Consider the following 24,654-nt stretch of genomic DNA (forward strand, 5'->3'; position numbering starts at 1 on the left):
CCTAGCAAGGTGTTCGTGACCATGGTATTTCCGGTCCTGGCAAGTGGGTTGTATCCACAGAGATCTCCGTCGCTCTACGATCTCTGGTAGATTCTTGGTGAAGGTATTTGGAGAAAAGCTGATGCATCCAATTTGTGAATGACGACATTTGGTTTAGTAACAGTACCTTCTGACGTGTTGGCAGAACAATTGTCATCATCGCTCGCTTGCCAGGGTTTGAACGCCTACCGCCGAAGCTTACGTGTTGGCGTGAGACAGTTTTCGGCGGATGATAATCAAACCATGGCTAGCGAGGACGAACAAATGCGAGATTAACATTGTAGCAATAAATTCTAAATTGAGTTGAATCGGTCCGTGTCCGTGCCCGCTGTCGACAGAGCGTTTTACGGATAACACGTCCTGATTTCCGGTTGTGATTTTCGGCGTTTGTAGCGATCAAAATACGTATATTCGAGAATTGGCAGTTTGAATCGGGAAGGGAAACGACTATTCGGTGAAAATGGTGACTGTTGATCAGCTTTACGACTATTGCAATATTTTAGACGAAGCGAAAGACAAAATTTCAGAGGTAAAACATCGATAGAATTTATCCCTCACACGAGCGACACCTAGCGGTGAGGCCGAGGGTGCCGGTGATGTCGAAATTTCATTTAATTATTCCCCTTTGTTTCACTTTCATAGAAATTCTAAGAAATGAACTCAACTGAATTCAACAATTAAGTCTGCTTCTCTAGGTCCCAAGCCTTCTTGTTCAATCGATTTTTTTAAAAGCGAAGCGCTGACGCTGTAACGAATAACATCAAATCGATCCCTGACTGACTGTGTGACATTAAACATAGACTTCTGAATTTTCGATCACCTGTCCTGTGTGCCGCTTGTGTTATTAAAGAATAGCGTTATGGTTAGGTTAGGTACATAACTAATAGGGACACCTAGAGAACAGTCGCTCCCTTCAATCTATCTATAGACCTCTAATTTTGATAATGAATGATTAATTTGTCAAGTATGTGAAGCTTACAATGTATGTTGGCTCCTGCGGGCGACACTTTGAAGGGAAAAATTTTAGTTACTCGGTAGGCCTAAGACTATGTAATGATAACGAGGTCGTTCTTGCCGGGTACCGCTGTAGTAGTTGGATAATGATGTCTGTCTGTCAGGTTGGCCATTGACCTGAAAAACTTGGAAAACTCAAGACAAATCCAGGGAAAAAACTCGAACTTGGAATTTGAGAAATGTTTTTTTTTCTTCTATTTCGCAGCATGAAACTGAATATCTAGCGATACTCGAAGGGGTCAAGGCCGGAAATCAACAGAAGAAACTCGCATCGCAGTTGATCGCGCGTTATTTCAAACACTTCCCGAAACTCGCCGAACAGGCGATCAACGCGCACATCGACTTGTGCGAGGATGTCGAAGTTGAGGTAAGGAAAACTACGTTAAGGAAATAATATGGTTTACGCAGAGAAACCACAGAATTAATGGTTTACCGAGATAAACAGTACTGATTTAGGAGGAGTCTACTGTAATTTGGATATAAAAGCTTCCTCGAAATTTGAGTTCTTCTTCTCTAAAATATCAGGAATGACTGATCTGGAGGCACCGTGACATGATTTTGATACCTTTGAGTTTAAATTGTGAAAATACTTATAAGGACCTCATATCTTCTCTAAATTTGAGAAATTGCCGTCTTAAATTGGTTCTTGAATTTCCTAAAAAGAATTCAAAAGTCTATGTCTCATGTTTTCAATTTTGGTGCTAATTTTTACTTAGGGGAGCTTATTTCAGAGATACCTATTCCTTCAAGTAAATAACTCAACGATTCTAGTATTGGACTTCTGGCTGGCTACCGAAATTAGTTCCAAAAATGATCAGATAATGTGGCTAATATCGAAATAAGGATGATTTTCAAATTCTGAAGCTGAAGGTTTAATGGTTACCGAAAGAGAAAGAAACCGTGCTTATTTTCTACTTCCACAGATTCGCAAACACGCCATCAAAGATCTGCCGCACCTGTGTAAAGACATGCCGGAGGTTTTGTCTCGAATCGCGGACGTGTTGACTCAACTGCTGCAGTCAGAAGATCAACAGGAACTGCTGTTGGTTCAGTCGTCTTTACTGACGCTGTTCAAAGCCGATATCAAAGGTAACGAAATGAAAAACCGATTCGATTTTACGAATCTGATGTATTTGAGGAGATAACCTGCCGAAAAAAATTTCTTTTTAATTGGTGTATTTATTTTAAGCCTGTTACATTATTTTTAGGCCTATTACGTTTTGTTTACTTGGTGTACTTTGTACTTAAGTACTTACAGAGCCATTAAAGATTGTAAAGATAGGCCAAAGATAGTCCAACTATCTGGGAAACAGGGAATATTCTTTTCTTTAAAGAAATTCCGGGAATAGTCAGAGAATTTTGTAAAACAGCTATTTGTTGAGATTGCTAGATCGCGTGTGAAACAGTAAAGGTCTATGTTTTACATATTTGACTGTGTTAATTGATAGTCGATTCTTAGCAGATCTAGTCAGGAAAAAAGCATTTCGAAAAAAAAGCTAAAAGTTAGGGGAATTTGTTGGAATGGCTAGATCGCGCGTAAAATCATATAGTCTATGTCGTACGTATTTGACTGTGTTAATCGATTAGATTTTTAGCACGTGGAGTCAGGGAAAACAATGTGCATTTCGACAAAAAGCAAATCAGATAAAAGTGGCCACCGTGATTAATTGTTTCGAATATGTTTATAGAAGCGTTGACCGGGCTGTTTCAACAGATACTAAACGGAGACGACGTCGTCAGAGATCGAGCCATCAAATTCCTCTGCAGGAAAGTACGATCGTTACCCGACGAGATCTTCACGAAGGAAGTCGAAGAATTGATTCTTACAGAAAGTAAAAAGGTAAGACGAGTGTTCGTATGAGTACGTCGAGGACCTGGTTAGTGAAATAGGGTGTCGAAAGTCTGTAAAGTGTGCAATGGCCGACTGTTTTAACCTCTTGACAATACCAAAACTTTGTATATTTCTCGATATTGTTAGACGAGTGTTCGTATGAGTACGTCGAGGATCTGGTTAGTGAAATAGGGTGTCGAAAGTCTGTAAAGTGTGCAATGGCCGGTTCTTTTAACCTCTTGACTATATAAATATATCCCGCTTGGGAAATATGTAAGGATTTAATAGATGTTCTGGGAAATTTAATTTAAAACTTACAGGTCATGATTCAGGGATGTCATTGTTTCGCCATAGGGTTTCTTCCAGAATTTTTCTTGAAAATCCTCTTTACCAACCAGTCTCTATTACAATATTGACGTCCCTGAAGTACTATGGTTCACTGTAACAAGGCCCCATATCCATTTGGGGAACCCATAAAAATCTTGAGGGGGGGGGAATTTTGAAGGATTCAGGTTGGTTGTTGTGGGAACAGTGGACTAGTAATTAATAACTGAAGTGGTAATGTTTATTGACATGTTGATTGCAGACAATCCAATACATAGGTTCCATCACTAACTTATGCCGTTGCTAGTACTTCATAACTTTAGTTTAATGTACTCATTCTATTCCTCTAAATCCAATTCATGTTTTTCTCATAATTCTTTCAGATTTTACAAGATTGCACGGGAGAAGAATTTCACGCGTTCATGAAGTTGTTGTCCGGCTTGAAGATCACCGCGTCGGTGCAAGGTCGACAGGGATTGGTCGATATCATCGTCGAACAATCGGACCTCGATAGCGAATTCAACGTGAGTAGATTATTTAGAGAGCGTGAGATCTACGCAAATACAAGTACACACTATACTAGACTTTGAGTGTTTGAAAGCAGTCATATTGTCACTTTGTCACCCGTTTCAAAGAATGTTTTAGACCTAAATATAAGGCTATACCTTGCATTTGAAATTTAGGGGGGCTGAGAAACCTTTAAAAGGGGTAGTTATATAGGATATGACAGTAATATGTGGGAAAAGAGCACACTTGTCCCAAAATGCCCCTTCTGTCCCCTGTTAAATACGACCTTGAAATAGTGGTTGGTCCGACTATATCTTATAAAACCTCGACTTTAAAGGGATTTGTTTTTGCTGATATCGTAGTGGAATTTTTGTTTCTTGTTCACGTTGAAATTTGTTATTGAATGATTTTCAGCCGGCTGATCCGGATGGCATCGACAGACTCGTATCATGCGTAAAACAAGCTACTCACTTATTATCGGTAAGTTCTGCTTTGTATGATACACCCTACCTCGACTGGGATTCAAAACTGATGGCATCGCTCGACTCACAGCCACAGCACAGGCCCAGTGCACAGGTTCACTGCACAAAAACTGTTATATTGTATAATCGCTGAGGCGAATTTCACGGATGAACTATAAATGGAAAAACCCGGGCTAATTTAGGCCAAAAAGAGGATTTATGATTGGCTGATAATGACATCATCTGAGCTGCGCACTCATGGGGCGTTTCAGTTTATATATATATATTCATGTTTTTTTTTTTCGTTTCAGAAAAATGTGCCGTCGTCGAAGTTCGTCGCGTATATTTGCGATCACGTTTTACCGAGTTTGTCAGACGTACCGAGCGTCGAAGGCACCGACACGCAGTTAGAAATGCTACGATTGTTCGCCGAGCTCGTTACGCATTGCGGCGATCTAGAAAAAGGCATCGAACGATTGACGACGATTTACGATAAGCTCTTGGTAAGTAGGGCGTTTCGTTGTATCGACTGACGGTTTTGGGGGGTTGTAGAAAATTTCATTGATTAAGGTTTTGAAAGAAAGCATATGCATCAACTTTTATATATATTGTCACTGCTTCAATTTCGTCGCATCATTTCTGTGCAATTGAGAGAATTATCGAAACTGAAATTCTGCCCAGTTTCCAAGTTGATTTGTTAGATAAAAAATTCCAAATTTCAATCTGCAGTACAAAACCACCTGACCACCTCCCTTTAGACATTCGCCATTTCGATACAAACAAAGCCTTGATGGTCAAATTTATGCTTTTGTTCTGAACACAGTGGGCGATCAGTTGTTGAAAGTGCGCAGATGAAAATGCATTAATATCGGTGTTTGTAGTGCATTTTCAATCAACAATGTCTTGGGGATGAAGTTCTGAACTCACATAAAGTGATCGGTTAGATATGTGATGGTTGCGGTATCCAGGCATTAGAATAGCTGAGACTGAACAAATTTTGACTGTTGTACATGAGTTCAACCGTAAATCCAAAAACTATAAAGTAAACTTTATCCTGTATGCAAATTGATACCAAGGTTAAATGAGGCTATGTTTCATGTTTTCAGGAGTATATGCCTTTACCACCGACCGATGAGAAAGAGAACGGAAACTTAGACAGCACCGACGAACCGAAATTCCAGTTCTCGCAAGTCGAGTGTTTGATGTACGCTTTCCACCAGATCGGACGCAAGCATCAGGAATTTCTAACGGCCGAGGCAAACGTAGATCGTTTAAAAGATTTTAAACTCAGGTACGTTGATGCGCGTTTCATCCGATTAAATCGAGAAAAAAATGAAGAGAAATAAGACTTGACCGGAATGAGGAGGTCTAAAACCTATCGCACGCTAGTTGCTGTTACAAATACCGGGACCCGGTTCCACAGTTGTGAGTTAGAGTTAACTCTGAGTTCAAATTAGTTCATTTTCGATGAGTTAACTCAGAGTAAAATCTTGACACAGAACTGTGGAACTGGGTGCTAGGTTCTTACAGATCAGGGAAATCGGGACGTTCTGACTTGTTCTTGAAAATCGTACTCGTCGTTATTGCGCGACAGAATTCAGAGATCATATACGTGCGCTGTGTGTTTATTCGTGTTCTTATTTCAATCTTTTTATATTTGCAGATTAAATTATTTCGCGCGTGGATCTCAGAGTTATTTCAAACAACTGAAAACTGCGTTGACCGGAAAATCGGCCGAATCTCTCAAATCGGACGAGGTACGATCGTCATCGATACAATCCTTTCGGTTCGCGTGACTTTTCATGTTTATTACAATCAAAGTTTGTTTCACATCGACGAAACGTTGTTCGTATTGTGTAACAGGGTCCCTACAACTCCTTGAATCCTTGAAAACTCCTTGATTTTTGAAAATATTTTTCAAGGTCCTTGAAAATCCTTTAATTTTGAGAAATATCCATAAACTCCTTGAAACTCCTTAAATTCTGGGAAAGTCCTATTAAAAATTTTCAAAAGGTCCTTTTCAGAAGACAGTGTATTCTATTATTCTTCATTGTGTGACTTGTGAGTGAAAGTTGTTTCACTTTGAGATTTAAAACATTTAAACATGTAAAACCATAACGGCACACACAACAACTGATCAAAATTTGAGAAAAACATGGATTTTGTTTTTGAATTTTCGACTTTTTTTCCTTATATATGACTGCGTAAACCTCCTTGAATTTTGAAAATTACTCCTTAAAAAGTCCTTGAATTCTGGATACCAGGAATTGTAGGAACCTTGTGTAACTGTGTCTGATATAAAATCTCTTATGAGAATGAAGAATGAGAGTCTAAAGACTTTATCCCAATTCAGTAGACATTGCCTAATCGGACAAGGCCAATTAAGATATTCAAGACGATAACTTTTAGAAAATTTTTCAACTTCCTTATGCATTTTTTGTCTATATTTGTTTCGTTTTTATCGCAGAACAAAATCAAAGTGGCGGCGTTTAAAGTGATGTCGAACATTAATCAACTGATCAAAGATTTGTTGCACGTTCCTCCGTCGTATAAATGTGTCATCTCGTTATCGTGGAAACCAGTAACAGTAAGTAGAGTTTCTCTAATGATTATGTAAGGGTAGTCCTTATAAGGTTGAGGGGTATTTTTAGTGAGAAAGTTTTTATTTCCATCAGAAAGTGAGATTTTTAAAACATTGAAAATACACCATTTTGTCGAAAACTCCCTGGAAGAGCTTTCAATCCAAATCCATGGATTATCGTCAAAAACTTATTCAATATTAAATCGAAGAATTGAATTCTCTTTCACCAGAGACCGTTGTTGTCCGAAGTGAGTGACTTAAATTTCTTTGCTTTTGAACTTTGACGTTGGTAAATTCTAGCGGATTTTCGTATACGGTTTATACAATAAACCCCAGCTCGTTCAATTGTAATACTTCTCCCGAACTCCATTACTCGGTTCACTTCATATAATGTTTTATTTCATTTTTCAGAAAGCGGTCAGTGCTCCGGCGTCGGCAACTGCAGGGTAAGTACCTCCGTCATTGAGCTTTTATTGTTGCGTGAAATCACAGTTTTGCGGATGAGATGTCATAGGGTTCCCGTGGTCGATGTGAAAATTATTCTTTTTATGAACAGAACGAAAAGGCTGAGCGGAGGAGCCGGGGACAGCGACGCGACTAAGAACAAAATGTCGAAACAACAAGACCGCCAGTTATACGCACCGCCCGGCGGGAAGTACAGCGAAAAAGCCGGAAATTACAGAGAAGGTTCGTTTCCATTTTAGAATAATCAACCGCTAACTTAGGGTGCCTACAACTCTCCTTGATTCCTTAAAAACTCTTTAAAAAAACAGAAAATGCTTTTAAATGTGCTTGAAATTCTTTTGGTTTGAACAAAATCCTCAAAACTTTAAAGCTGCTTCAATTTTGAGAAATGGGCAATTAGAAATTTGACCACGCCTAAACCGGTACAGTTGGGACCTTGAGTTTATTAGGCAGTAACCGAATAAGAAACTGAATTTAGATAGTGTATAGGATGAAAATTTGCTTCCAAAACCTTTGAATTACTGGTTTACTGAGATAAACAGTACCGATTTAGGAGGAGTCTACAGTAATTGGGACATAAAAGTGATGCAGACGCTTCCTTGAAATATGAAGTTTTCTCCCTCTAAACTCATTATACCCAGGAACGACCGATCTGTAGAGACCCTGTTGAATGTGTTGATTATAAGCAAATCTGTGTTATATTATTCAGGTGGAAGAGGAGGTCGTGGATTCCGTGGACGAGGTCGCGGTGGTTACAGAGGTCGCGGTTCATTCAGGAGCGATTATTATTGAGGGAAAGCGAGTAGTTTTCTTCGCTTGGAAAAAATATACGGAAACTTGAGAAAGCGAATAAGATTGACATTTGCATTTTACGTGTACATAAAGCGAACATATTTGTAGTAATTTCTATTCGGCAAAGTTTTTCTGTTCGATAGCTTAGTGTAATGTGCAGCTTCCATCAAGGTGCAGTTATCAATCTGGCTTCAGTTCCACAGTTGTGAGTTAACTCTGAAGTGAAACTAGTTCATTTTCGCTTAGTTAACTCTTGAGTCAAATCTTAACTCAGAACTGTGGAACTGTGTCCTGCAGGCTATACGCTGCTGCACCCCGGCCTCAGATAATCTGCAGTCTGTACCCTGCTGCACCCCAGCCTCATAATTTGCAGCCTGTTTTCGAATAGTCTTGAGGGAGTTGGTACAGAGTTAGTCTGAGAGGGCACAGGGTACAGGCAGCAGATTGTTTGAGAGGGTGCAAGTAGATGGCAGATTGTGCATAGGGTGTTTTAGACAGCAGATTGTATGAGGGGTGGTTTAGACAGCAGATTGTCTGAGGGGTGGTTTAGACAGCAGATTGTCTGAGGGGTGTTTTAGACGGCTGATTGTCTGAAGGCAAGCTACTGACTGCAGATTTTTGCCTACATTGATTAACTCCAACTCAAGTTAAAACTATCAGACCTCAGTCTCTACTGTAATTGGCTGTAGTTTGGTTTATACATCGATATTCAGGAGTCCAGTTCCACAGTTGCGAGTTAAGATTTAACTCCGAGTTAACCCATTGAAAATGAACTAACTTTAACTCACAACTGTGGAACTGGGTCCAGTTTGATGTGTGTTTGCCCAATTTCAACGTATAATCTGTGCATGTTGCATTTCACTCGTCTAAATTTCTTTTCTTCCATTCTCCATTTCGCTCATTTTCTTTGACAATTCACTTTAAACTCCCCCCGATAGATAGCTCGAATAAAAAGTCGTCGTAATCTTCCCCTGGCGATATTTTCTCCTTGTCGGGAGAAATCTAGCTTTACTTTTATTTTAAAATGTTTGTCTCCTACATGTGGCTCGAGTTTATTTATTTTTCGTATTGTACGCAGTATCAAATGCGAACATAATGTTGATGATACAAATAACAATGCAAATCGATGTATTGAGTTTCATAAAGTTTGATGTTATCTTGATTTCGGAAATGAAACTGCATTGTGTAAATTTGTAAAATAAATAAATGTTTTTTAATCAACGAACCGCGTTCTGTTATAAGAATCTTGGTTTTTGGCACAGCGCCGTCAGTTCCAGCTCATCTCCAGGTGACTTTAGTACAGCCTCTTCTCTACCCTTGGGCCAGTGCTATGTAGGGCAGCCTTTAGTATGTTGCCAGGCTCCATTCGGATGACATGTCCAGGCCATCTCAGTCCGTGCCGTCTGATTTCGTCGGCCAGGTTCTCTGTGTCCTATCGTGGAGGTGGTATTCATTCGAGATTTTCGTTGGCCAAAACAACGTGCAGATGCGCCGCAGGCCTCACAGTGGAAGGAGTCAGACGATCTGTTCATTTCATCCTTGGTTGTCCACGCTTCAGAGCCATGCGATCCGACTTTACATTACTGCTGTGCGGGCTTGTTCTTCAGTGAAAGGGTGTTTAATGTCCAAACTGACCTAAACTTTTAGAAAGACAGCCCTGGTTATGTTGATCCTGACCTGGATATCTCATTGTTCCGCCATGAGATGTGACCATGCGAACTGCTTAGTTCTAAGGATCGCTCAAGAGAGGCGACTCATTGAGTTCAGGTAAGTTTGAATATGTTCCTCCGAATATGGTATGAATTACATTTTACATCATGTATTTTTGCATGCAAGCTTTGATGATTGAAATTCAATAGGTTTCTAAGATTCTTCCGATGCAAATACGATGCATCTATTTTGAAATTCAGAATTTATTTCAAGGGTGTCGCCAGAAGTTTTGAAAAGGCTTTCGAATGTATTGTTTGTTGAATTCGAAATTAAGCCGTATAATTTGATTTAAGTCTCGAATGAATATCGAAGTCAATGGTAGGTTAATAATCATTTGAATTTTTGCAGCGGATTTTCATACAGAAATATTCCCGAATTTCTCGTCCCAGTAAAAGATATATGTAGAAATTCACCACATAGTTACATAATTGGAACTGAGTGAAAATATCAAATAGGAAATCTCTTCGTTCTGTGGAGATGGGCAGGTATGCGGTAACAGTGGTTGGAAGTGTAAATATTGCAAATGCGAGTGAAACTGTTACAAGCATCATTGTTGTACGTTTTGATTTTGTGGTTTTTTGATCGGTAGAAACCATTTTCGAACCGCTGAATAATTGAAATATTATTACAGAATTTGATATAACTATTAACGTTAAAGGTATGGCGTAAGTAAAGATGACGAATGCGATAAAATATGTTTTTTGGTCTGATAATTCATAGTAACATCCGACAGACTGATCGGAAAAATCTATCGCGGAAGCGGGTGAAAGATATAGAATCAGTAGATTCACCCCGGTTATTATCAATAAAGTGAATCTAGCGAATCTCGGTGTACATATAAAACGAGATGTGAACGGGAAGAGCACAACTGCCGCACGTTCTAGAGATATAGCCACGATTAACCAGGAGCTATTATAGGCTGCAAGTGTTGTTACGAATTCATACATTTGACAACTGATCAGTGAATTCATCACAAATATTGGACCGGTTTCTACGTGCAACAGAACAAACTGTAAAACAGGCATCAAAGATAGATTGATGCATGACATAAAATCACTGACTGATAAAACGATCAGAAAGTTAGCGTAAGATAAATTCCTGAATCTGCGACTTATCATTATCAGGAAAGTAACCGAATTTCCGAACGCCCCCATCAGAAACAATGTAGACAGAATGATCAATGTCAGCGTAAGGTAGCTTCCGGACCTGTTTGCCGTAGACATGATGACGATATAACTACTATAAGCTCGACCAATTTGCATCTGAGATAGATTCATAATTCACGGTCGTATCTTTATTTCACTGTCATATCTTCATTCTTGTATACAAACCAGTCAGCCTTTGTTAAGGCTTACGCGATCATTGACGTTTACAAGTAATGACTAATGCGTCATACGGCAAATTCCCATTTTCAACTATTTAATTCGAAATCGCGATATTTCCTTGCGGCTGATATAGAGAAACCCGCAAACACCCTAATCAGTGTAATATTCATCTCTCATCGACATAAGATTATGTGAGTGTGGTGTAAGTTTTGGAAAGTTAATAAAATGTGATATAAATCTAGTTATTTATACAGTCTCATCATATGAAAGCTAATACTCATGTTGACATTCATTCATTATTAACGCGATTGATTCATTGCCAAGCGTTGATTGTTAACAGCGAATAACAATCAGCTCACGAATCAGATTTGTGAAAGTTAATTCCAAGGAAGAACCAAGGTCTGGTAATGTGACTGAATTGAATAGAATTTTCGAATTTTGTGAGCTCATGCGGAACCACCATGCATGATTGAGCACGAAACGGCCAGCAACTCTCAAGGTTTGTTGTATCCTAAAAGTAATCACCCAATCAGAATAGATACTCCCGAAGTTATGTATACAAAAATTACCGATTGATATATTTCATAACCTTTGCGATTTGGCGATGGCGTTGTTACTGTCAATATTTCACCGAGTTGATGAGAACTCGAGAGCGGCTTTCCACCGAGTAAGGAGCAGTCCGTTGTAATAGTAACAAAGATTTCACGTATTTTGACTAGGAATTAAACTTTCGTACAATCTACACTCCGTGTAGAGAAACATGAAGGAATTGATTCTCCTAAATCTCGAAAGTATATCTTAAATAGAAATATCGAATCGCTGAAAATCTTTGCAATTTCAAAGTGCTTTTATTTCGGACGTCAAATCAAGATGAATGTATACATTATTGCGACAGTTTCAGAAACAACCTCTGCGTTACTGAAATTTGTAAATATTCATCTCGCGTATTATTTCTTCCTCTTCTCCCTCAGACCCGACAATCTCTGATCTTGCAGATTTTGCAGCAAATGAGCGTTGAGATCTAAAAAATTGAAATCGCGTTGAAGTTATGAAAAAACAAACATGATTCTTGAGTCGTTGAGAAGAAGATGGTTTAGATGGTTACTGACCGTTTGAATTTCCAACGCTGATGGATCGACCTTTTCGATTCCCTCTGGTCTTAGCGTCAACACAACAGTTATTCGCGACAAGCATTAGAACCAGCGACAGAACCAAAACGCGTGAAAATCTTAAAGAGAAATTGCGTCATTACAGTTGGAGAACCTCGTTGTAATGACCCCAGAACTTTAAACGAAACAGGGCTTGTAAATACGAAATAAATATTCCCGGCCAAATCTTTCTCATTTACAGTTGAAAATCCTCGTAAACAGCGTTAGAGGACTTTTACATCAACATCTATACCCGAGAAGAAACTACAAGACTTTCGGACTATCTACACGTAGAAAACGACCAAAAATATGAAAATGGGCAAAATGATCTTCAATTTTGTTATAGCTATTTCCAAAATCTCGATGTATTAAATTAGGCAGCCGATCACACAACTATATCTGTACTTAAAGATTTCTGATTTCAAAATCAAACCCTCTGTTTGGCTCCGGAGGGCGTCAAATGTTTGTAAGGAACACCAAATCAAAACAAAAATCGAACAGAATCTACCTTTCAAATAAATAAAATGGTAAATCCATATTTTAAGATCAATAATTAAGTTAATAACAACTAATAAAGTTGAGTGATAATCGAAAAATTTACATTCTACGTACCTGGAGAACAACATTGCGATGCCTGACGGAGTACAGTTAGAAATGAATTTTTCGATCCAATTTTGGTTTTATATTCTAGCCTGACGATAAGTGCTTTGCATCGATTTTTTTTTAATGGAAGCAGCAAGCTGACTGAATTGAAAATAGCTTCATTTCTCCAGAATCTGGTCAATTATTCCAGAGTCTCTATTTATTTTAGGCCGCAGATGAATGAACGATACACTTCATGAATTCTATGTGTAGTTCATGTAGTTCATGAATAATATGAACTTTTCAAATTTCTCAACACAAAAAAAAATTATATTTTCTCAGATAAACGTCCGCTGTCTTGGCCCTTTAATCAATCAACCGCATTCTGTTTGTCCGTTGGTCTGGATCCGTAAGAACCCTGGTTTTGGAACACTGGCAATCCTTCTCAAAATAGTCGAGGTTTATCAAGAGCCGTATAAGTAAGTTTGGAATTTGCTTCTCGAATATGAAGTGCAGTGAACCTCGTCTACAACTCGGACAAACATGGACCAGCAAAATTGGTCTGAGTACATGGTATATTTTTGCATGGAACCCTTGATGATTGAAATTCAATTGGTTTCTTTCGATGCAAATACGATGCATCTATTTGAGTTCAGAATACGTATTAAGGGCCTCACCAGAAGTTTTGAAAGGGCTCTTGAATGTGTTTTTGTTGAATTCGAAATGAGTCGAATGCTATGAGTGATTTGGTTTATTTATTTGAACTTCTACGGCATATTTTTGTACAGAAATATTCACAAATTTCTCGTCCCACCAAAGGGTGATTCATTTCTTGGTTATTCCATTATAATGGAATTAGCAAGAAATGAGTTGAGATTTTCGTAAAAGATCAGAGTTTTTAGAACTTTGAAAAATAATTAGCTATCTCAAAATGTAATCTATACTGGTTGTCTCCGAAAATCCGCTAGATTTCTGTAACTATCCTGATTTGAATAAACGCACAGTAAATAAAAATATCTGATTTCCGCTATATCGTAAGAAAGACGCTGGGTAAGAAGTCTGCGAGGTTTAATCGGGATCTTTTTCAAGGGCATCTCACCAGACTTTTTGGAAAGAGCTCTTGAATAAGTTTCTTGTTGTTGAATTCGAAATGGAGATATGAACGTATGATTTGAGCGCCGAGTTGATCCAAAAAATAACGGTTATTTGTTTGAATTTTTGCAGCGGATTTTCATACAGAAATATTCACGAATTTCTCGTCCCAGTAAAAGATATATGTAGAAATTTACCACATAGTTACACGAATGGAACTGAGTGAAAATATCAAATAGAAAATCTTTCCGTTCCGTAGAGATTGGCAGATACACAGTAACAGTGGTTGGAAGTGTAAACATTGCGAATGCGAGTGAAACTGTTACAAGCATTATTGTTGTACGTTTTGATTTTGTAGTTTTCTGATCGGACGAAACCATTTGTGAACCTCTGAATAATTGAAATATTATAACAGAATTCGATGTAATAATTAAGGTTAACGGTACGATGTAGGTATGGATGGCAGCAATGAAAAAATACGTTAATTGGTCTGATAATTCATAGCAACACCCGAAAGACTGGTTTGAAAAATGTATCGATAAGGTTGGTAAAAGATACAGAATCAGTGCATTAACTCCGGTTATTATGAATACTGCAAATCTAGCGAATCTCGGTGTACATATCAAACGAGATGTGAACGGGAAGAGAACAACTGCCGCACGTTCTAGCGATATAGCTACTATCAACCACGAACTATTCAAGGAAGCAAGTGTTATTATGAATTCGTAGATTTGACAACCGATCAGTGATTTCATCACAAATATTGGGGCAGTTGCTACGCGCAAGAGAACAAACTGTAAAACTGGCATAACAGATAGACCGACGCAGTACATAAAATCACTCAGAGATAAAACGATAAGATAGTTAGCGTACGATAGATTCCTGAATCTGCGACTTATCATTATCAGGAAAGTAGCCGAATTCCCGACGGTTCCAAACAGGAACAATATAGGCAGAATGATCAGTGACAGCGTGAGGTACCTTCCAGACCTGTTCGCTACAGACATGATGACAATGTAACTGTTATAAGTTCGACCAATTTGCATCTGCGATGAATTCATTATTCACGGGATAAAGAACTCAGTCGCTTGTTGTAAAATGAATTGAAAATCCATAAAGATAATCTATATAGTCTTTGTTAACTTTTCATTTGTCATAAATGCGATGAAATCATCGCTTTGTCCACAATTGTGCTCGAATAAAACATCAATATAACACAATTCACTAGCCTGCCCTTTTTCTAAAAGTTTATTATGTGTGAATAAAATGAAACGAAATTGAATGGAATTTTTCTGCACGGAATAGATTTCTGAGCGTAGATAATAAGATCTCTATACACAGGTTTTTTATCTGCAGCCTGTGTTGATGGCCTGAACTATTGAAATTCCATGCAACTGCAATTTATTTGAACACTACCTGTACCGGTATTATGTGAATGTGACAATGTTGATAAAAATAAGAAATAAAACCTTGCGTAAGTCGGATCTTTTACGACCTAAGAAAAATCCTCCGACTTCGATCAGTCGGATTTCCAGCCTTTTTTCCGAGAACCACGACCCAAGAATTAATTTCGGTAAACACCGAAATTGAATCAACATCTACAGAAATGATTGAGGAACACTGACATATTTCGCCAGGTTTATTGTTCACATGATGAAGTAACGACTGTTGACACATGGGTTTCAAGTCTGGAACAGGGAAGAAATCAAAAGTGCAATGGGACGAAAATATCCGACTTTGGCCGAACCAACTTACGCGAGGAGGTTTAGTGTAGGCCTAGTACTGGAATCATTACTTTATTATTTATTATTTACTTATTATTTAGTTGGCCCGAAACCGATGACCGATGAATTGAATTGAATTGAATTGATGACCGAGAATTAGCGATAACCGCTGCCGTGTGGAGGTTGTGGAAGTTCAAAACAAAAGCAGTTTTCTAGTCTTAAAAAACTGATTTATTCAAGAGAACGGTCTCAATTTGAGCTTAATCATGAGCGGAGGTGTCTACGGAGGAGGTAAATACGTTATGTTCCATTTTATAGAAGTCTCTGTTTTGATTTCGGCGGCCGCTTCTTTCTTTTCAATATCATTCAATCAAATTACAATTAAATTCTATTCAACCGTCTCGAGCGTTTTTCATTATTTTACAGATGAGGTCGGAGCTTTAGTTTTCGATATTGGATCGTCATCGGTTAGAATCGGTTATGCCGGTGAAGATTCCCCTAAGGTAGGCTTCCCTTTAAAAATGATAGAAATCTTTCGGTGTCATGTCATATAGGGTTGTTTATTGTTTCAAGTAGGTCTAATTGACTGTTTATCAACCTTCCTCTTATAAAATTGCGTTAACCGTTGAACAGGACTGTGTAGAAAACCCGTTATCGCTGCTTTGCAGCTATATTTGCTTTTGATATTGTTGGAACCGGCAGTAGTGAGTCAGCCAGCTTAAGACGATTTTGCGGATGTCACTTTCATATTGAAATTCTGATTCTGGCCAAAAGTAGGGTCTTACTGTAGTAAAGGTTACTTTCCACTATGTGACGCTAGTGTTATGAAAAGAAAAATTAATTCCCTAAGTAGTTAGTGGTAGGCCTATCTTAGTAATATATTCAATATATATATATATTTATTTATGAATTTCGATTCTTTTTCAATAATTGGTAAATGAAAAAGAATTGAAATGCATAAATAAAAGTCTGGTTTTGTGGCAATGTGCTACTGCGGCGATATTTAGTTTTTATACTTAGTCAACTAACAAATGTCTATTCTTCAACTGGGTCAAACTTCAGTTCATTGTTTACCTCTTTATCTCTGTTAACCTCTTTATCTCTGTTTACCTCTATCTTTCTCTGTTAACCTCTTTATCTCTGTTTACCTCTATCTTTCTCTGTTAACCTCTTTATCTCTGTTAACCTCTTTATCTCTGTTTACCTCTATCTTTCTCTGTTAACCTCTTTATCTCTGTTTACCTCTATCTTTCTCTGTTAACCTCTTTATCTCTGTTAACCTCTTTATCTCTGTTTACAGGCCGAATGTCCTTCGATGATCGGTTTAATCGAGGAGGTCGTCGATAAAATCGACAGCATGGACACCGACCAGAAACCGGCGGAGAATCGTTATTTCATCGACACGGTCAACGTGTCCGTTCCGCGTAAAGGAATGGAGATGACTAGCTGGTTGAAGGATGGAATGAGTAAGTGTATCTGTCGCTGTGGTGGCGTGTGAGTGAGAGCGTGCGATTAACGGATACTGGGTTCAAACCCTTTCAGTGCGTCTACATCGCAGTGCGGTGTATGAATCGGTGATAGATTTTGCTAGTACACTGCACTGCGGTGTATTGATGTAATTAGTAATTAGTTTTTATCTCTATTGAAAGATGGCAGCACCTGTCAAACATAGTGAAATACTAGTTACTAACGATACACTGCTCAGCGGTGTAGACGCACTATAGTGGTATTCCCGTTATTCAACACACAAGGGTGGATTTTTTCAGAATTTTCAAATTATCTCCAGCACTATAGGGTATTGATAAGTCAGCACTGAAAGGGTAATGGGATAGGGCCTACTGGGTTCAAGTATCGTCCAACGCTAGTCCTCACTGCCTCTCTGCACCCAGCAATAAGATAGGCCTATTAGTGTAGCAGTATGGGTGAGTGGTTAGAGCATTTGACTACACGATACCAGGCCAGTTCAAATCCTACATAGTACGTACCGTAGTGTCTCTAGGTAAGACACTTATCCTCATTGCTTCTCCGTATCCAGCTAAAAGATAGGCCTAGTATACTACAGGAGCGTTGCGGGTGAGTGGTCAGAGCGCTTGATTCCGGGATACCAGGCCCTGGGGGTCAATCCTTGCACTGTACCGTAGTGTCTTTGGGTAAGACTCTAATCCTCGTTGCTTCTCTGCCTACAGCAATAAGATAGGCCTACTGGTAGTACAGTAGATTGGTTAGGAAGATTTGACTATGGTTATGTGTTCAAACCCGACGCAGTACTGTAAACGAAGTCCAAAATCCTCGTTTATGAAAATGATTTTAATCTGCGGGACTATCTGATTTTTCATGTGAATGAAAATGAGCAGAATTGATGAACAAATGAAATCTATTTTAATAGTTTTTGGGAACTCTTTACAGAAACTGTGCCCTGACTGTCGTGTACGTATCTCTATTTTGCAGTTGATAATTGGGATTTGTTTGAGAAGGTCATGGACTACACTTACGCGAAGCACATTCGCTCCGAGTCGCAACTGCATCCGGTACTGATGTCTGAACCGGCAGTAAGTCTCACGTTTTATTGATGATTGACTGATTTTTACAGGGGTCGGATTGCTGTGAAAATGGATGTCTGCTAGAAAAAATAAAAAATTTGAAAACTAAAATTTCCGCCACTTTTTATGCCATATACCGCAGAGGTCAGAATTTATGTGCAAGCCCTTCTAAAAGTTTGAGAAATTCTAATTTTATTTGTCTGCATCTCTTCACGAATTCTGTCTGATGATTAAACTTACTTTCAGTGGAACGCGAAGCAACGACGCGAAAAGCTCACCGAGGTGATGTTCGAAAAGTACAACATTCCGGCATTTTTCCTGTGTAAAAATGCCGTGTTGTCGGCGTTCGCCAACGGTCGTTCGTCGGGGTTGGTGATAGACAGCGGCGCCACGCACACCACCGCGGTACCCGTGTACGATGGCTACGTTCTCGCTCACGGTAAGATTTGAACTGTATTTTTTAATACGAATCGCTCGAGGTATTTTAAAGCCATTATATCAGTGCTAGAATGATATGCGAACCTTTTGTAGTTCGGCTGCTATGTTTCACAAACTCTTGCTCAGTTCCTATTTGACATCGACTCGCGGTAAAATTTTGTCAGTGTCAAGTTTATCTAGTCAGTGTTACTGTATTTCTCAAACTCTCAGGATTTGACACCGACTAAAGGTAGAATTCTATGAGTTTTAACTTTACTCCAGTAAGAGGGAGACGGAGTCCACTGTATTTCACAAAATCTCACCCAGTACTTGACACCGACTTAGGGTAGAATTTTTCCCAAGTAATAGACAGGGCGTGCTGTATTTCACAAACTTTCATACATTTTACCTCAGTTAGTCTCAAGTCTCAACTTAACCACAGTGATAGACAGATTATACCGCATTTCTCAAACCCAGCATTCAACTCCAACTCGGGGTAAAACTTTACCAAGTTTTAGTTAACCAAGTACCATGCGCAATCTACAGTATCTATAAGATTTCAATTTGATTAAACACTGTCATTAGCAGTGCAAAGAGTGTAAGGATTTTGAATATCTTCGAATGCGTCATTTTGATTTTTTCGCGAATCAAATTTTCTTTTCGCAGCTATTGTAAAATCGCCGCTAGCCGGCGATTTCATCTCGATGGAATGTAAAAAGTACATCGTCGACGAGTTGAAAACGGAAGTCGTACCGACTTATCAGATAGCCAGCAAGGTAAACTAACCCGGGTTCCTGTAGACCCCGCTTAATTGTTATTTCAGGGTCCCTACGATTCCTTGAGGACTCCTTGACCTTCTAATCCAAAAATGTTTTTCAAGGTCCTTGAAATATCCTTGAATCTGAGCAAAATGCCAAAAAGTCCTTGAAATACAACTTGAATTTTGTGAAATTGGCTATGAGGAAATTCAAAGTAATTGAGATATGAAAGTGACACAAACGCTTCTTCGATATTTGAAATTTCCTACTTAAGAACTCCTTGAAATGTCCATTAATTCTGGAATGACTGATTATGTAGGGACCCTGTATTTACGGTCTGCCTATACATGAATGTATGTACATGTATGATATGATGGTTAATCTGGATTTCTCATAAACCGAAAGTGTGCTGCAGATATAATCGCTAATGTCTGATATGATATTGATATCGCTGTGTCCTCTTTCATTCGATGATCTGTTTGAGGTTTAATTCTAAACTCCCGGTTTTTTCTTTGAAGGAACAAGTCGGCGAAAACGAACCGGCGAACTGGAAAAAGAAAGAAAAGATTCCGGAAGTGACAAAATCGTTCCACAATTTCAAAGTCAAGGTAGAGCAGCAGCACGGCGTTGTCTATAAATTAAGACGCTATTATTATTATCATGGTTTCAGTTGATTGCAAAAATTACTTTTAAAAGCCATGAGGGGTTAAAGGGTCATTCTTAGCGTTGTCATATTCGACAAATCTGTTCTCATTTTCGCGTGTCCTGTTTTTAGGAAGTGCTGCAGGATTATGCTGCCAGTGTTTTACAAGTTCTCGACGAACCGTACGAACAAGAGTAAGTTTTCTTCGAATTGAAATCTGAAATTTGTCCGCACAATGTACGAGGGTACTCGTGGTCTCACGGGTGAAGGAGAGTCGGGGAAATCTGATTTTTCTTTCTTCAAAATCAGGCGATGGTGAGGGAATTTTTGTTATTTTTCTGTTCTCGCCGGTGAAAAGTGGCACGCGAGGAACCACTTGAGAAGAAACAGCCCCTCTGAGGATATCTTATGATGTAATCAGGGAATCTTCGGTCAATGTTATTCATCTACTGACGGTATTTTTATTTGAATTTTAGAACTGTGGAACAAATGCCCGGTATACATTATGAATTCCCGAATGGCTACCACAATGAATTCACTACTGAGCGATTCCGTATTCCTGAAGGACTTTTCGACCCGTCGATGATAAAGGTAAAGTTTACAGCTTTTGTCATTATTCAGCCAATCAGAAGTTACGTTTCATTTTAGCTACCCCAAGTCCATTTATTTCTATCTGTGAAATTGCTTAAGCGAGGGGCAATCTGAACAGCGCTGTCCATTTCTCAGTCTCCATCTCAGCAGGTTCGACTCCCTGCCTATGGAGGAAACTATGTACTGAATCCCTTGCAAATCAAAACTTATGTCACAAGCAGGGATCTAGGTTTCTTTGAAAGAGGAGGACCTGAAAGTTGGAATGAGCACTTAATAATTATTTGAGAAGGGCAGATTTAGCAATGCGAGGGCTTCAACTGCAAAACATTGGTGGGGTGGCCTTCCAACAGAAAATTTAGGATAAAAAGGGACTTTGAGAGCCTAAATGGATTTAGATTTCGTCTTTTTACAGATTTCGTTGTAAAAGGTATTTTTCAGGACTTTTTTCGGAGGGCACATTCGAATTTTGAAGCGTTGGATCAGTCCAACCTGTCCACTTCCCTAAATCCGCCATTGTGTGATTATCGACGAATTGCATGCGATTGTTATTGCTGAAATTGTACGTATACTAAGTCTAATGATAGATTGATTTGAACTGTTTCAGGATGTACAGGGAAACTCAATGCTCGGTATCGGACACGTTGTGACAACTAGCGTCGGAATGTGTGACATCGACATTCGACCGGTAAGTGACCGCGATATAGTCGTGATATTCGTGGCCCACGTCATCAAATCTTTTACCGCGCGAAAGCCCAATGTGTTTACGCCAAAATATCATGGTAAACCATGAAAATCAACTGCTAGTGAGCTGATTCTGAATCCTGATGAATGTGGATTTTGCCTTGAATTCCCCAAGGAGTGATAGACACTAGTGAAATTCCTGAGTGCTAATGGGTTAAATGAATCTGTGAAAATGGATAGAAGTTATCTCTTACTATCCGAAAGGTCAGCGGTGAAACTGATTTAATTAGTTGTTAACAAACCCTTGATGATTTGGACCATTTGCAAACTAACGTTTATCGGGGGGGGGGGGGCATAATTTCAAAAATACAGCGATAAAGGTTACATAAAGGAGGGCTTGAAGCAAAGTGCGTCTTGTTTCCAGTGGTGGTAGATGGGGAATCTCTGCTTCTCTATCTCGTAGGGGTTGTTCAATCTTCAACATCACGGCTTTTATAAAAAATACATGGTTCCCACAGTACAGGGAAATTGGGAAATGTAGGGAATTTTGAAATAACGATTCTTAGTTTGGAAATATTTGGGAATTTGAAATATTTTCCTCAAATCTGGTAAATATTTGGGAAATTCATTTACATTTCACGTATTGTATTTGCCAAAGGTAACTTTCCTCAGCGATCTCAGCATGGTGGTATCTGTTCATTTCCATTTGGGAAAATTGAAAAATCGCCCATGAAATACTTGGCAAAAACTTGGGAATTTTTATTTTATGTAACTGTAGTAGGAACCATGTACATATCATATATACTACATACACCGTAACGATTGTAAATTGATTTTACGTCGAGTGCGAGTGGTTTCGTCATCGATTGTGATTGTTCAGTTGCTCGGACTGCAGCGCGATATCGACGTTCGTTTCGTTGAACGCCTCTCGAAATGATCGACGGTGCTTAGAAACGTCGTCGTCGTTATTTACACTTTTGTATTGTAGAGTTTATACAGCAGTGTCATCGTCACCGGCGGAAATTCGCTGATCAACGGTTTCACCGAAAGATTGAACCGCGATTTGAGCTCGAAAACACCTCCGGTAAGTAGCTAATCATGGCGCCGGCTGTACATACACATCACGCCTATGTTTATAATAATATGCCTCTTGAAAAAAAATATAAGTGTAAGGCTAAAAAAATGATACCACGTTTATCCCGATTGTGCGGGTCATTTTGTTAACTGCAATAAAATTTGTAATCTGTTCATTGTTCAAATGATACCTTGTTTCTTCTATTCGCCCGGGTCGTTTTGTAAACGGCAATCAAATCTGTAATCAGTTCATGTGTCTGAAGCTGTCGCATCTGTTGTAAGCTTGATCATGATTTTTAAAAAAAAGTTATGGACAGGGTTGTTACGGAGCAGGCTGCGTCAAATAAGCTCGGCAAGAATTAAAATCTTAACTCATAACAGTGGAACTGAATCCCGTATGTCTCAACTATCCACTGGTTAAATAAACTTAAACAAACTTTTAAGCAACCGGTCCCTTGTCGGGTATATATGATCAGTTGATACTGACGTTTGTATTTTTCAGAGCATGCGATTGAAACTGATTTCACCGAGTAGTTCAGCTGAGCGACGGTTCAGTAGTTGGATCGGCGGTTCCATATTAGCCTCGCTCGTAAGTACCGAATGATACAAGCATTTATACACAATATCGAAAGACGTATATTTCTTTCCTTGCGTATTTACTTGGACCCAGTCCCACAATTCTGAGTTAGAGTTAACTCTGAGTTAAAGTTAGTTCATTTTCAATGAGTTAACTCAGAGTCAAATCTTAACTCGGAACTGTGGAACTGGGTCCTGGTAAACAACCGTTTAATTTTCTTATGTTCGGGGATTCAACCAGAAAATCCTAACAGATTCTTCGAATCCCCGGACAAACTTATGCTATATTAACGTTACAAGCAGTTGTTTCTCTCTTATAAATGATCATAAGTTTGTCAAAAAAATTAAATGAAATCGCCCTGCGATTATTCGCCGCCATAACTTGCAAAGTGGGCATGTTGGACCCCTGGGGTTCTCTTTTGTTCAACATAAACAAGTCATGCGTTGTCATCTATTCTTGTTTTTTTTCGATTGTTTCAGGGCTCGTTCCAGCAAATGTGGATCTCGAAGCAGGAATACGAGGAATCCGGCAAAAGCGTCGTCGATCGCAAATGTCCTTGAAAACGAAAGGAACGTCCGAAAAAAAAACTTATAAAAAAAGAAAAACTCGCAACATTTTCGCGTTATTGCCTGTGTACATTGTAATGCTGTAAATTGGTTGTGCGCGGAATCAACGCCGGGTTGATACGAATGTTTTTAAACGGTCGACGGAAAAAGCGCAGTCGCGGAAAAACAAACACTATATATATATATACTGACGAAGCTATAGCTGGTTGAAACGATACAGGATTTTCGATGAATTGAGTTTGAGCTAGCGCGCAGTATCTAGGAACTCCTAGGAACAGATGATACAGTAAAGTCCGTTAAGTCGGATGTTTTTTTGGAACCTGGAATTCGGGGTCAAATTTCGACTGCCTTACCGAAGAGAAAATGGGCATTTTTCTTTTAGGCTAAAAAATACCGAGTTTCTCCTAATCGGCCGGGTGGTTTTCTAGAACGCGATTAAATTTGTAATCAGTTCATTTCTATAACTGCCGGGTCTGTTATGGTTAGCTCGATAATGATTTTAAGAAAAAGTAATGTACAGGGTGGATAGGCAGCTGGTCGGGTTGACTTTTTAGCTCAGCAGTATTGTAATGAGAAATGGTGTATCTGGTACGATCGATTTTGCGGAGTCACTTCAAACTATGTACATAAAAAAACGTAAATACGCAGTGGAAATAAACAAGAATATATTGAGGGTATATATGAGGCACCACTAGTGAATAATTGTGAGTTTAGGGTTGTTGGCATGATTTTACCTGTATGGCCTCCATCATTGAACATTCGAAATCACTGTTATTTTCTATTTTGGTCCGACGTTCGGCAAACTAATCTCATTCATTCGACTCGATAGCGATTTTTTAATACCCGAAAAAAAACATTTTTTTAAAAGTCCGAAATTTCGATCATGAACGAAATGTTTCGAGGAATTATTGTTTTTGTAAGATATGTAATGTATGTGTCAGGCGTATTGCATTTAAAAAACACTGTCGACTTATGATGAAATGTCTTCATTCGATATTATGAAAATAAATGTCAATTAAAACAAAACATTTTTTTTTCCATTTATGATAATTTTCTTCCGTCTCTTGAAGTTTTTTTCGATTCGATTGTTTTGTATTCTGACTCGACGATGGGATGGAGACATTTGAATAATCGCTGAATCCATGGAACCACAAACAATTACCGATTTAGTACCGATTTAGGGGCAGTCGACAGTAATGGGGATTGTCCTAT

The 24,654-nt window shown here is 38.8% G+C and overlaps 2 protein-coding genes across 2 annotated transcripts; both read left to right on the forward strand.

Moving 5' to 3' along the window:
• Positions 1 to 220: 220 nt before the first annotated feature.
• Positions 221 to 9,190, forward strand: LOC141912997 (apoptosis inhibitor 5-like). Its single transcript, XM_074804437.1, has 13 exons — positions 221 to 568; positions 1,259 to 1,420; positions 1,977 to 2,142; positions 2,742 to 2,893; positions 3,592 to 3,732; positions 4,130 to 4,195; positions 4,488 to 4,679; positions 5,283 to 5,467; positions 5,840 to 5,933; positions 6,644 to 6,763; positions 7,169 to 7,203; positions 7,314 to 7,444; positions 7,932 to 9,190. Exons 1-13 carry the CDS (start codon positions 500 to 502, stop codon positions 8,012 to 8,014), a joined length of 1,596 nt encoding a protein of 531 aa, XP_074660538.1. The 5' UTR covers positions 221 to 499; the 3' UTR covers positions 8,015 to 9,190.
• A 575-nt stretch (positions 9,191 to 9,765) lies between these two features.
• Positions 9,766 to 24,446, forward strand: LOC141912570 (actin-like protein 6B). Its single transcript, XM_074803854.1, has 14 exons — positions 9,766 to 9,781; positions 15,697 to 15,886; positions 16,022 to 16,098; positions 16,896 to 17,061; positions 18,044 to 18,144; positions 18,382 to 18,574; positions 19,219 to 19,328; positions 19,829 to 19,918; positions 20,086 to 20,147; positions 20,430 to 20,544; positions 21,149 to 21,229; positions 22,214 to 22,309; positions 22,802 to 22,888; positions 23,356 to 24,446. Exons 2-14 carry the CDS (start codon positions 15,862 to 15,864, stop codon positions 23,434 to 23,436), a joined length of 1,284 nt encoding a protein of 427 aa, XP_074659955.1. The 5' UTR covers positions 9,766 to 9,781; positions 15,697 to 15,861; the 3' UTR covers positions 23,437 to 24,446.
• The last annotated feature ends 208 nt before the right edge of the window (positions 24,447 to 24,654 follow it).

The sequence above is a fragment of the Tubulanus polymorphus genome, chromosome 11 (genome assembly GCF_964204645.1).
Source record: "Tubulanus polymorphus chromosome 11, tnTubPoly1.2, whole genome shotgun sequence".
In the NCBI taxonomy this organism is placed as follows: Eukaryota; Metazoa; Nemertea; class Palaeonemertea; order Tubulaniformes; family Tubulanidae; genus Tubulanus; species Tubulanus polymorphus.